The sequence below is a fragment of the Anopheles moucheti genome, chromosome 2, assembly GCF_943734755.1.
Source record: "Anopheles moucheti chromosome 2, idAnoMoucSN_F20_07, whole genome shotgun sequence".
NCBI lineage: Eukaryota > Metazoa > Arthropoda > Insecta > Diptera > Culicidae > Anopheles > Anopheles moucheti.
In genome coordinates, this window is record NC_069140.1 from 93,367,775 (window position 1) to 93,380,952 (window position 13,178).

Sequence of the window (13,178 nt, forward strand, 5' to 3'; positions counted from 1 at the left end):
AAAATAGAAATAAGTAATACCATGCTGGAACCAAATTGATCATCATGTTTCATTGCTGTTATTGTCTTTTGTTTAAACCATTTCCTTTTTCGCGATTAGTATCATCATATTTAAGAGTGGATAACATTTCGTTATAGCCATCTTTGCCACATACGAAAATAGTTTTACAGTCATTTGCTCTTTTGGCAGTACGTGATACTGCAGCTTGAAATGTCTTCACCTGCTCATTGTCAAATCGTTTTTTCTCAAGTTCTGGCTTAAGCTCTCTCATTTCGCTTTTCAAATGTGTTTTGATATTGGAAACATCTTTCTTCGTTGCATCTTTACTAAAATCATGGGTGTTGACAATATGTTGTATCGATAGCATTTGTCTCTTATCAATCCACCCACCAATTTTTCTGAAATCGTTTGCTTCCTTACAAACATACTCACAATGTGCGAAATATTGTTGCAGTTTTTTCTTTACCTCAGGATAATTGTCGAGGTCACCGCCTGATTTTATTGTGCCCCGTGTGGTATGGGCTCGGTGAATTTCCCCCCCTTTAACTACTGGCAAGTCATCTTGCGTGGTACTAGCTCCCTTTTCCATATCGATTATTTGATCAAATGACAACCCCGTTACCTTCATAGCCGCGCTTATGACACCGGCAATCTCATAGTTGAAAATTGTTACACGTGAGTACAGGTGCGAGGGTGGGTTTTTAGCCGTGGGACAATTTTCGGGAGGCAGATAAGCTGGGAAACTGTCGCTCATCAATAAACTTTCTACAGTTTTGTTTTCATACGCTCTTAGCGGCGCTTCTTTACGGAGCATCTTGATTCTTCTATTTGGTACCACCGCTTTACCTCCGATCGCATTAAATTTTTTGATTGGAAAACGATGCCAACCTTGCCTGATTCGATGTTGAACGCTCGGTTCATGCTTAATAGTGTCTGCTATTTGTTTTCTGAAATCGTCTGCTCTTATGCCTCTCAACTCCGGTATTGCTTCGCTTAATGCCGCGAACAAACAATTATTGTTACCAATATCAAGCTCGTTGCCGGAGCATGTAAAATGGTTGTCTTTCAATTGTAAGACTACATTTCTCACACTATTTTCATCGACGGATCCGGAGCAAAAACTTTGTTCTGCACCTTGTTCTGCCTGTACAGTGAGAACTATTCCTTTCACATCGAATCCCATTTTCCCCAGTAAATGGTGTATTAGCGGTACACATGCAGCGGCACAGGTCAGATCCATTGGTACATTCTCCTGAATAATTTTTGCAAACAAAGATGGACTTTTCGTTTTGTACATAATCTTCTTAAGTTGGGCATGGTAATCTTTCTTCAAATTTTCTTTCATTTCTTCCGTTGTGTTGGGAGCATTGATGGCTTTGTCGTATTTTTCCTTCAATCTTTTCATTTTACGCTTCAATGCGATGCGCTTGACGTTATGAGGGATACGCTTGACGAATTTCCTTATGCGGGTTAGAGCATCATTTAACAGTGGCTTAACCAAGTACTGTGAAATAATTCTTCCCACATGCTCACTCAGTTGTGATTTCCATTGGCTCGCTATTTCCGTTCTAAATGTTTCGAAATTACTTTCATTCGATTGCTCTTCTAACGATGCACTTTGAACCATAGTTTTAAATTTCTCATTCATTTGGGCATCTAATTTATCAAGGAATGTTCCTGCTACAAGTGTCAGTTTGCCTATCTCGATTGCTCGCTCAGTCCAATCCCATGCGGTGCTAATATTGCTCAAAACCTTCAACGTTTTACTGTTTGTTTGTGTTTTTTGCATTGCACTTGCAAATCCTTGTGATAAACTGGACGTTAATTGCTTCGTGTAAGATATACACGTTTCCCAATCATTGCTTTCGAAGCCAGAGAGTTGCGATATTAGTTTTCTAGCTTGCGGCTCTCCTAACTCATCATAGATTTTTCTGAGGGTCTGGGAAATTTTATGGTTGTCAACTGTACTTGCCATTTGAGATAACACATCGGCAGCGATTGAATTGATTATTGCTTGCAAATAATCATCTGTAAATTTATCGACCATTGCGCTTGTCGCAGCTTGAGCAAACCCTTGTGCAGTTTTCATTACAATTCTTTTCACCGTTTCATTGAATACCTTTTTCCCACCTACAGATTTGATCAATGCAGATCCTGTTAACTTTGATATTTCTCCCCCTTGTGTTATACCCGGTCCTGCAACTTTATATCCAATCCGCGACACCTTAGTACCTCGTGAAGCTAACGCACCCACACCTGCAGTTGCGGCTGTAAATATTACACTCTTAATCTTCTCTTTCCTATAATCCTGCCAGCTGAAATATCCTGAATTGAAACTGCTTACTGCATACATTATATCATTAACTCCTTCGTTAATTACTCCCGATGCAACGTGCGTCAATGCACCGGCTGAGTATATCTCCATTATTGCCCCCGTTACAATTTGGGCGAATCCGATACCTACCACCAACCCCACATTGAGCAGCATTGCCTTACTCCACTTTTTTTCCTCTAGCTGCAAAAAATGTTGCAATCCATTTAAAATAAACAATTGGTCCTCTTCGATAGTTCCAAAATTCTTCTCTTTTACTTTTCCTGTTTCCCTTATGAATTTTAAATTTATGCTGGGAACTTTGAGGCCTATTAATGATGATTTCATTTGTCCCAACACACCCTCGAGATGGCTTTTAGTTTCTTTTTTGAAGAATATGTCTAACTGCACAAAAAACTGTTCTACTGTTTTTCTCATATCGTACTGCAACAATTCTTTTTCTATATTCGTTGGTATAAAGCGCATCCCACTTGTGGTGTTACGAACTAGTAAATCCGTTCTAATGTTTGTAATTTCTGTAATTTCATCCCCTATCATATCCAATGGAGTGATAACTACATGCTCAAACAATCTTTCTGAATCTACAGTAGATATGTGTAAATTACTTCTAAACCAATGATCCACTTCCTTATAACATTTATTAGAATTGAAGATTTTATTCAAAATTTCTTTAAAATCCGCTTCTTTAACTACGTAAGGTCTGATTATGTTTTGATTTAATAAATCCTGAAAAAACTGAGGGTAAGGATTGCACGTCAATTGTATGCGTAATATAATATCGGTCGAATGATTTGCTTGTAATTGTTCTGTTATATTATTAAGCGCCAATCTATAGGCAAAGCAGGACGAAAGTAAACCTCTTACAGTGCTTTCATACACCGGATACGATGGTAACAGTTCATCTTCTGAGGCATCGAAACTTTCTTTCATCGTTAAGCGTTCTTCCTTTCGCTCCAGAACGTTTCGATTGATCAATTCTTCCACAATTAGCTCTGCGTCGCCCTTAGCTATATTTGTTTTGGAAACAATGTCCTCGATTGAAATGGAATCAAACGATTTAAACTCACACAATGCAATCTGGTTTTTATCTACATTTCCCATTTCATTGCACTTGATTATACCCTTTCGAATCATCATTTCAAACTTTTCCCTTCCGATTAGGGTTTTAAAATTTTCTTGTTCAAATATAGCTACACTGTTGGTTATCGTTGTAGAATCGTTGTTCTCCAAATTTCTGAGTGATAATTCTTCATGATATAAAACAATCTGTCCTAAAACTGGTGCGAGTGATTTTTTAATCAACGTTTTATTGGCGATCTTTTCGTCTAAGGCATCTTTCAACGAAGGATCTTCTGCTTCCAACTTCACGATATCTACTGTAGCATACTTTTTGACGCAATTGAGCACTTTTTGATCGATCAACGTTTGCCAGAATTGTTCTCGGCTAGGCAGTGGGATTGATGCCTTGCATTCCTGTATAAATGTTTCCTCATTGATCGTTCCAACTCTTTTCGACAGAAATTGTCTCAAATCCTTCATCGATATCCCATATTCGTTATGGAGCTTGTACAGCTGTTGTTCCGATATGGTTTTTCGCACCTTCGGACGCGATATAACACCTGTGTCTATGAGCTGCAGAAAAATATGTTGTGCAACATTTTCTTTTATTTCTTCCGTAACAAATGTGCTAGCCGTAACAGCATGACCAAATATGTCCTGTATGGACCGTATGAACGTTTGATACAGCTGAGAAATGGTATCTTTCTGTGCTTGATACCCATCGTGCCAAACATTATTCCCTTTCAATTTGGTTACGATGCTCGCTGCCTGCAAAGCAAACGCATGATGGTCTTCAAAAAGCCTCATCGCTTCAGACAAATTGTTCATAAAGTGTTTACGTTTCTGCTTACTATCTTGGCTCTCCGGTGATTCTTCGCGCTGAATTGATTTCATCAAGATATAAGCACGATAATAGTGCGCAGCCTCACTAAACTCAGGTTCACATTTAATAACGTCATCATATAAACTCATTGCTGTTTCATACGCCCATTCCACTTCTTTCTCGATATCGTACATGTCATTGCAATAAGCATTTGCAACTGTTTTTGCAACTTTTTCAACTTTCTGCATAAAAGTTTTGCTAGCATAAGTTTCAGACAGATAGTTGGCCAATTTAATCATCTGCATAGGATTTCCTTCCACCCAGACTTTCCATCTTTTGCTGTTGAAGTAATAGGAATTTAATAATGAGCTATCAAAGCAATTGCCGGTATCGAATTTGGATAACTTGGAGACAAATTTTTTGAGTAACAATGGAACTTTTCTTTCGTCACATTCTTGCATAATATCCTCCATGGATCCACTGTATTCGTCCAGCCAAAAAGACCACTGATCTAGAAGATTTTGCAGTAAAATTGTTTTAACTTCGCTAGGGACATCGTCTGCATCAAGGCTTTTCCTATGTTTTTCATACATCTCTTTGAACTCTTCGAAACAAATCTCTTCCGCCTTGATGGTTTTTTCGTAATATGTTCTAATGTCTGATATGCGATACAGTTCATTTTCATCGCGCTCCTTTTTTAGTTTGATTATTTTCGATCGACGATGCTGCCTTTGACTAGAGACCGATATTATCAACTGTCCCGATCCTTTATCTCCACTTCGAGCTGCTCTTCCAAAAGCTTGCTCTTCAATGCGGATGTTGTCTGGTAGGTATGTTAACATAACGTGCAAGCCGCCACTTTGCTTGAGTGCATGCGTAATTCGTATGTCGGTACCACGTCCCGCCAAGTTGGTAGCAATGATGATCTGCCCCTGTTGCAGTTCTTTACTACCCTGAACAATATCAAACTCTTGGTAGTCTCTCGTGTAGCAGTGAATTTGGTTTGGAAATTTTCCTTTCAAAGCTTTGTGTATACCATCGGCATCGTTGATCGTGTCGCAGATAATAAGGACCGATCGTTGCTCCTCGTTGATGAGTTTGTTAACTTCTATTGTTATATGTTTTAACCACATCTTGTAGCCACAGCTAATAATTGGTTTGTACTCTTCAAATTGTTTAGACTTGGCAGTTGGTATAGTAACGAAGGCTACCTGGTGTATATCTTTGAGTAAATTCCTTTCTCGTTGTGAACCCAGCGTACCAGTTAAACCGTACAGTAATTTGTACATTTTGAAATAGGTAACGTTAGACACGAAAACAGCCTTTAAGCTTTGCGTTGATAGTTTACAACCATGTTTGAGCTGCAAAAATTGGTGCAATGCTTCGTCCCATTGCGAACTGCCCTGGTCTGCTCCGGTGTCGTTGTCCAGAATGATAATACTAGCGTCACGATTCGAACTTGAGCCAGCTATTTTATAGTCAACTACGTACGACTGTCCAGGTACCATCAGTAATGCATTGATAGCACTTGCTATCCAAGACGACAAGTGTCTTTCAACAAACTTCTTCAAACAATTGGGAATTTTGATAAGATTCTCTCGATCGACACATTGCTTTAAAAGAAAGCTGAGTCTATGTTTGTATTCCACCGTTTCAGGCGTAAGTATTTCCTCCAGTTTCTTAGGGTCAATGATGTCTGTGATTATATGGCCTTCATCATTTAAGATTCCTGCATCCACTAAGCTATTCCAAATAATGTTCAACTTTCTAGAACTCAGGTCGGAATCAAGTTGCATCAAATCGTCCGGACCGATTGAGTGATATAAATTGCTCAATACTTCCTTTTCGACCACGTCTATATCAATATCTTCTGGTCCTTCCGTAGGGTTGTTTACCATTTGCCAAATAAAAATGTATACCGACTCAAGCTTATCCATGCCCGGTATGTCATGGGACAAATATAACATATTATTCCCTTTATCGAGCAACATACTATCGACTTCATCAACGATAACATTTGTAAAATCACGATCACCCAGTATGTTTTTCCCGTAGAACCTGTCCAGCAAGTAGTCACGCTGAAAGTTTGCCAGATCGCCGTAGACCACCTGATGCATCGAGTACGCCTCTTTCCGATCTTCAATATTATCGCTACAGTTATGCGATACATTGATGTCGAACAGTTCATAAATATCTTTGTTCATTTCGGAATCTCGCTTAGCTAGCACTGGAGAGCTTGTTACAATGTCTACCTTTTCTGTTAACAGTGCCTTCATGAGTGAGAGCGCTACCACAATTAACGATTTTCCTTCACCGGTTGATACTTGGGCCAATGTACTTCGTTCGTTCGTCAACAAAATTAACACACTTAGTCTCTGGGTATCGCGAAGTCGAAAGCCTCTTTTAATTTCTATTGCTCTATCAATTACAGCGAGCATTGTCTCGTACGTCTGTAACTTGAACTCAACCGTGTTATTGTTCATTTTATCGCGAAACTCGTCCACCCACATTGTGATGTCCTGCTCTGTAAACGATGCCACTGGATTTTGATTGTGTGTGAGCTTTTTATCCGTAATCTTTTGAATTGATGTTCGTATCTCCGGAAGATGCTTGATAATTTCATCAGATGAAACTTCATCATTCTCAATCAGCTCTGCAAGTTGCCCTATCCTCAGTTCCTCTAGGTTAGGTTTGTATTTTCCTTCCATTTTCGATGCCCACTCTTGCAAGCTAGAGTGTGCTAAACTAGAAACATCTTCTTCGGTCAGCTTCCATTTTTGCTTATGTAAATTAATAAGAATATCGAGCAAAAGTTCTTCACTAGCATCGCTTTCTGCTCTTTTTATGCTGTCTATAATAGCATTGGCCTTACTGTCACCGAATATATTCTCCACTGATCGAATGTAGTAAGTAGCATCCTCCAAGCTTTCCTTTTTGCTCCATTCTAGAAGCTGTCTCAATTTGTCCATCCAATAATGCTCCTTAAGAAAGTAGCCCCATTCAGTGAGAGGAATTCCATCAAAGTGTATTGATTGGATAAATAGACGTAAAATTTCATCGATGCACTCAACAGAACACACACTGACTTGAAGTTCGGTGGCGAATACTAGCATTACTTGCTTGTTCTGAATCTTCCCCAAATACTCTCGCCATTGCTGTTTTTCATGCAATTGTTTCTCGAAATATGTTTCCAGTTGCAGCAGCAACACTTCATCCAACCAATTGCATTGACTATAAGCAGCTACAATCCATGCAAAAGTGTACTCCTCTTGATCAGCATCAGCAAAATTGTCCAGCACAGCGTTAATAAAAAAGCACATCTCGTTGAAGGATATGTGTTTTCCTTCGTGTGAAAAACGCAGTAGCATATGTTGCAAAATTCCTTTTTGTTTTGAATGCTCATATTCCAAGTTTTCCAACACTGATTTTAATTCATCCCGCTCTTGGATTGGAAAGTAACTTGCTATCGTTGCTGGAGCTGTTTTTTCATCGAAATAGTGATCCTGGACGAGATTATTTGTTGATAACACACGCTTTTCCAAATAATTGTTGATCTCCTCATTGATCTTCAGCGTGTTCATCTCACAGAGAGTTTTTGCATATATTTTATCTTTTTGCAATCGTTCTTTTGCTAGTTGTAAGTATTCTTCATTCACTGCAAGCTGTACAAACTCACTGCCTGTTGAAAGAATGTGATTTTTAGAGTTAGATGAAGTATTGTGATCTTCACAAAGAATTAGTTCATGCTCATCATCCCTGTCGTAGACTCTTAAGTTTACATCGTACACATAGGCTAACAATTCTCTACAGCTTTTAGATTTTACTCCTTTACTTCGTATATGTGTTATGAATTTATTCTTCTTATCTTCGTCCACACTTAGTTCGTCTGATTCATATTGTAATGCTTGGCGTTTCACTTCATTCCAACGTTCATAAAGCTGCTTAAGAGTGCTGTCTTTTTCGATCATTTCCCTCACCTCGTGTTCCAATGGCCTGTCATCCAATGCGTCCCAGAATCGACTGATGTTTTTGTGCTGCGGTTTTTTCAGTTCGTTTTGTAAGTTTTCCAAGCATTCGTTGGCCAAATCTGAATATGCTGTTTCCAAAACGTACGCCTTTACAGCTCGATTGAGAGCTAAGCTATTAATCATCATTTCCTGTTCCACAAACGTTGCTATATTGTCTCTTATCCGCTGGGTATTTTCAAACACATATTGTTTCATCGTACCCAGTGTTGCATGAGCGATCACACTGTTTTTTGCTTTAGTTTCTACGAGATACTTGGATACATTTTGTATTTGCATAGAATTTGATTCCCTTTTTTCTTGGTTCTGTTCCAAATCAGTCGCCAGAGCATGAAGAGCAGTTAGTTTATATTTCTCTACAAGCATTTGTTCTATTTGTCGGATTTTGTCTGTGTTTTCGACCGATTTCTCGTCAATAAAATGTTGTTTAACAGTGTTAAAACGATCAATCAACTGTTTAAGATTTCCAAAATCAATCACGAACGTCTTCAACTGAACCCAGGCATCTAAATTGAATGCATCGTTCTCCGGGATAAAATTTTCAACCACATTATTTTTACACGAGGAGCTAACTGTAATCTTCACTTGTCGAAGCTCATGTTCCATGCCTAGCTGGAATGGTACATTACGTTTAATTGAAAAGGTTGTAAGATCTAACTCTTCCCTGTTGTTTTCACTCGACGGAAAAGTTTCCTCAAATGTTTTATCATTCTGCTGTAGTGATATATTATTCTCAGTTTCTCCAATATGTGCGTTTGGATTTTGAACATCGCTAATTTCTTCCATTAAGCTTTCAAAATCAGAATCATTAAGTTGATCTGTTGTAATAGTCTGCTGCATTTCCATTTCAGCAGCTAGTTGCGCAGCAAGTTGTTCTTCATAAGCTCGTTTCTGTTCGGCTTCTATTTGTAATTGCCTCTCTATTTCAGCAGCTTGTTGCGCAGCAAGTTGTTCTTCATAAGCTCGTTTCTGTTCAGCTTCAGCGATTTGCCTACGCTTTTCCATGTCAGCAGCTTGTTGTGCAGCAAGTTGCCGTTGCTTTTCAGCTTCGGCAATTTGCCTACGCTTTTCCATGTCAGCAGCTTGTTGTGCAGCAAGTTGCCGTTTCTGTTCAGCTTCAGCGATTTGCCTACGCTTTTCCATGTCAGCAGCTTGTTGTGCAGCAAGTTGCCGTTTCTGTTCAGCTTCAGCGATTTGCCTACGCTTTTCCATGTCAGCAGCTTGTTGTGCAGCAAGTTGCCGTTTCTGTTCAGCTTCAGCGATTTGCCTACGCTTTTCCATGTCAGCAGCTTGTTGTGCAGCAAGTTGCCGTTTCTGTTCAGCTTCAGCGATTTGCCTACGCTTTTCCATGTCAGCAGCTTGTTGTGCAGCAAGTTGCCGTTTCTGTTCAGCTTCAGCGATTTGCCTACGCTTTTCCATGTCAGCAGCTTGTTGTGCAGCAAGTTGCCGTTTCTGTTCAGCTTCAGCGATTTGCCTACGCTTTTCCATGTCAGCAGCTTGTTGTGCAGCAAGTTGCCGTTTCTGTTCAGCTTCAGCGATTTGCCTACGCTTTTCCATGTCAGCAGCTTGTTGTGCAGCAAGTTGCCGTTGCTTTTCAGCTTCGGCAATTTGCCTACGCTTTTCCGCTTCTGCAGCTTGTTGTGCAGCAAGCTGCCTTTCATAAGCTCGTTTCTTTTCGGCTTGCTCTGCTTGAATTTCCGCTTCGATAGTGTTCATAAAATCTGAATAAGTGTTCAAAATTCGTTGTCGTGAAATTATTTTCTTCCCTACTGCATTCGCACTATGGCCACTTTTTTTGTTCGACCTGCTATTGTTTCGTTCTTCTAAAGTTTTCATATTTTTGTTCTCAATTCTTGATACTGTTATGCCAGCATAAGGGTACCCAGAATCCTTCTCATAAGGACACATTACTCTATCATCTGCACTGTATTTATAATAGTCTATCTTGAGACTACTGTTTTTATCTCTGCCGTAATAAACAGGAGTACAGAAAAACATTCCCTTTTTAACATCCATGTATCCCATGTCCCATCCTTTTTTCCCATGGCGACCATTTACACCCCCTTTGCCATCCATTCCATCAGCTCCAGTTTTGGCAATAATTTTGGCCGCAACACGCTGATTACTCTCCAAACACACTATATTTACTTCTCCAGCTCGGCCTCCTTTTCCGCCTGAACCGTACTCTCCTCCGGACTTACCAGGTGTGCCATGCGTTCCGCGATACAACAGCAAAATTTGATGACTCGCCCCAGCGCCGTTACTCTCACAGGAAAACGTGATTTCATGCCCATCTGCGGTCGTACCCTCGTAAAATGAATCATAATGCTCAACATGATTAAATTCTAAAATCACGTCTAGTACATCGCTGGTGTAAGTGTTTTTGAAAATCCAACCTTTTTCAGCCCATTCTCGTTTAACGGTGTGAACTTGTTTAGCTAAGCTTTTGTAATTTTCAATAAAATATGTTTTGTACATGACACTGCTCGAAGGTGTAGGAAACATAGAATCAAAATCCGACGTGCTAATACCCTTTCCATCTTTTCCCGCCTTGCCATCGCCGCCATCTTGACCATTGCTGCCATTTCCTCCATTAGCAGAAAAAGTCAAATTTTCACCGGATTGTATTCTTTTTGCAATTATCATGACATTACCTCCGCTTTCTCCAGCATTGCCATCGCCTCCATTCAAACCACTCCCGTCTTGTGCAGTCCCAGCTTTTTGTTTGTATGTATTGCCACTATCTTTTCCGGATACGTTCCAGTGCACCGGTTGACGAACAACGATTTCTTTTGCATAAACTACAACATTCCGACCATGCCACACTTCCTTCTCAAGATTAGCGTCAATTGTAAAGAGCGTTCCGGCAATAAAACGAACTTCTTCAATATTGGTGTTTTTTGAAAGTTCGTTCTCTACTTGAGATAAAATGGAGCTGAGGACTATTTCCCTGCCTAAAACCTCGACAACCTGCCGATTGTCGATATTTTTCAATGAAATGGAAAGTTTGAAAGCTTGCTTTCGAAATGGAAAGTTTGTTCCTTGCTGTTGTCCAAGCGCCATGTTGGATTTATTTATTTTTTGTGAAGTAGAAGTGTCTTTTTTAAAAAATTTAAATAAAAAAATCAAAATAATAGATAATAAAATATAAAAAATAAATGCCATGATGATTTATGTTCAATATTTTTATAACATGAATACATAGTATTTATAAGATTCTATATGATCTTGATAGAATTTATAAGATTCTATAAAGATTTTTGATAACAGTTATAGAATCATATGGAATCGAAGATTATAAAAATATAATTTATTCTTGTAAACATTAGTTTTTACCGATAAAAATTTTAAGGATTTAAGGTACTCACTCTTTGAATAAAATTTTCAACTGCTTATTGTCTGAAAACGGTGCTACTAAAATACTGTATACAAATAAAACCACGTTCCTTCAGCCACTAATTTCAATATTTGACAATACGAAGAGCTAAAGTGTAGGAAGGTAAATACGTATAAGAATAAACGTTAACCATCAACATTTTCCAAATTTAGTATTTAACAGATATCAAGGCAAAAATCACTGCCTGAAATGCAATCAAATTCCATTCCACATTTGGAACGTTCGATTTTTTTTCACTTCACACTGGCAGCGGCAATCGAGTTTTGAAACCTAAGAGCAATGTCCACCGGTACTCTTAAGTTTAATACGTGTTCATTACACTTTATAACAATTAATTCTTTAAATCCTTCTTGACGAAGCAATTTGCAAGATCGTGTCTCCCGTTTCCGACTGGTTAGACTATTTTTATCACTATCTCAGCCAAATGGTCATTTCAAGTTCACGATTGACTTGAACGGTTCGATTACGTAATATTACGCTCGTGTGTCATGTGGACTCGGAACCGCTACTACATACACAAGTTCGCCACAACAAACACTCAAATTTGTTTTAAAATGTGTGCATACATTACAAGTTTATTAATGAAAGTTATTTTACGCTTATGTTCACTGGGTTTTAACTATTTTTATACGTAATTTAACTTAATGAAGTAGACCAATGCACTGCAAAACAAAAAAGAACCAACTGGTTGCATGAAGCGAATGAGTTTGGCTCATCGATCATTGCTACCTAAACGAACGCTTAGCTCAATTTTATCCGTTAATTTTGTAATCTTATCTTCGATCAATTATTTCGCCAGAAGCATTACGCAAGTGTCAAATCTTTATCGTTAAGTCCATGCCGTACTTTAAAGTTATCTATAAATTCGTTACAGCAAACCAACGTATTAAATTGTAATGTTATCATCGCAACATATGTGCTGAGCAGATGGTTTCCACAAAAACTCAAACAAAATATACCCAAGATACGCGGATAATGCGTTCCACAGAAATCCGCGTATCTCAAGTTTCCTCTATCACAACTTTTATACGTCGTATTAAGAGATCAAATGCTTATTTCCTCGTTACAAAGCACAATTTCAAATTGATATTGATAAAATTACAATGAAATGTTATGAAAATTATTTTTTTCTAACAATGAAATGTAATGTATTTTAGAAATTTGCTGCAAAAAATTTAAATTACGAGAAGAATTTAAAACTTCCGTTCTGCATACAAAACTCCGTGAAAAGTCAATTTTTTAAATCCGCGTAACTCAGGTATTGACTGTATTCTTCTACCGTTCATGAATCATACAAAAGTAAACGTCAATGAGTTCACACATGCGGCCGAAAGATATCTTATCAATCAATGACATCATTAGTACGATGGCCAGCAAGCGTATTTCCAAAGAAATACCTGTCAAATAAACCGATAATAAATTATTATCATACAATGAGCGAAATAAGAATAGGACGTTTTTCAGCAGAAGTTTCGATATTTTCTTACCTTATCAAAAATCTTCTACTACTAATCTTTTACCGTTAAAATAATAATCTTCTTC

At 38.4% G+C, this 13,178-nt stretch overlaps 1 protein-coding gene across 1 annotated transcript in view; it reads right to left on the minus strand.

The window, feature by feature from the left end:
- The window catches only part of LOC128300304 (uncharacterized), a 48,940-nt gene extending 37,638 nt beyond the window's left edge, over nt 1–11,302 (minus strand). Inside the window, exons 1-2 of the mRNA XM_053036325.1 lie at nt 9,875–11,302; nt 221–9,130 (exon numbers count right to left, since the gene is read on the minus strand). Of these exons, the coding sequence (XP_052892285.1) occupies nt 221–9,130; nt 9,875–11,302 (10,338 nt within the window). The remainder of the gene's footprint in view (nt 1–220; nt 9,131–9,874) is intronic.
- Between the last annotated feature and the right edge of the window lie 1,876 nt (nt 11,303–13,178).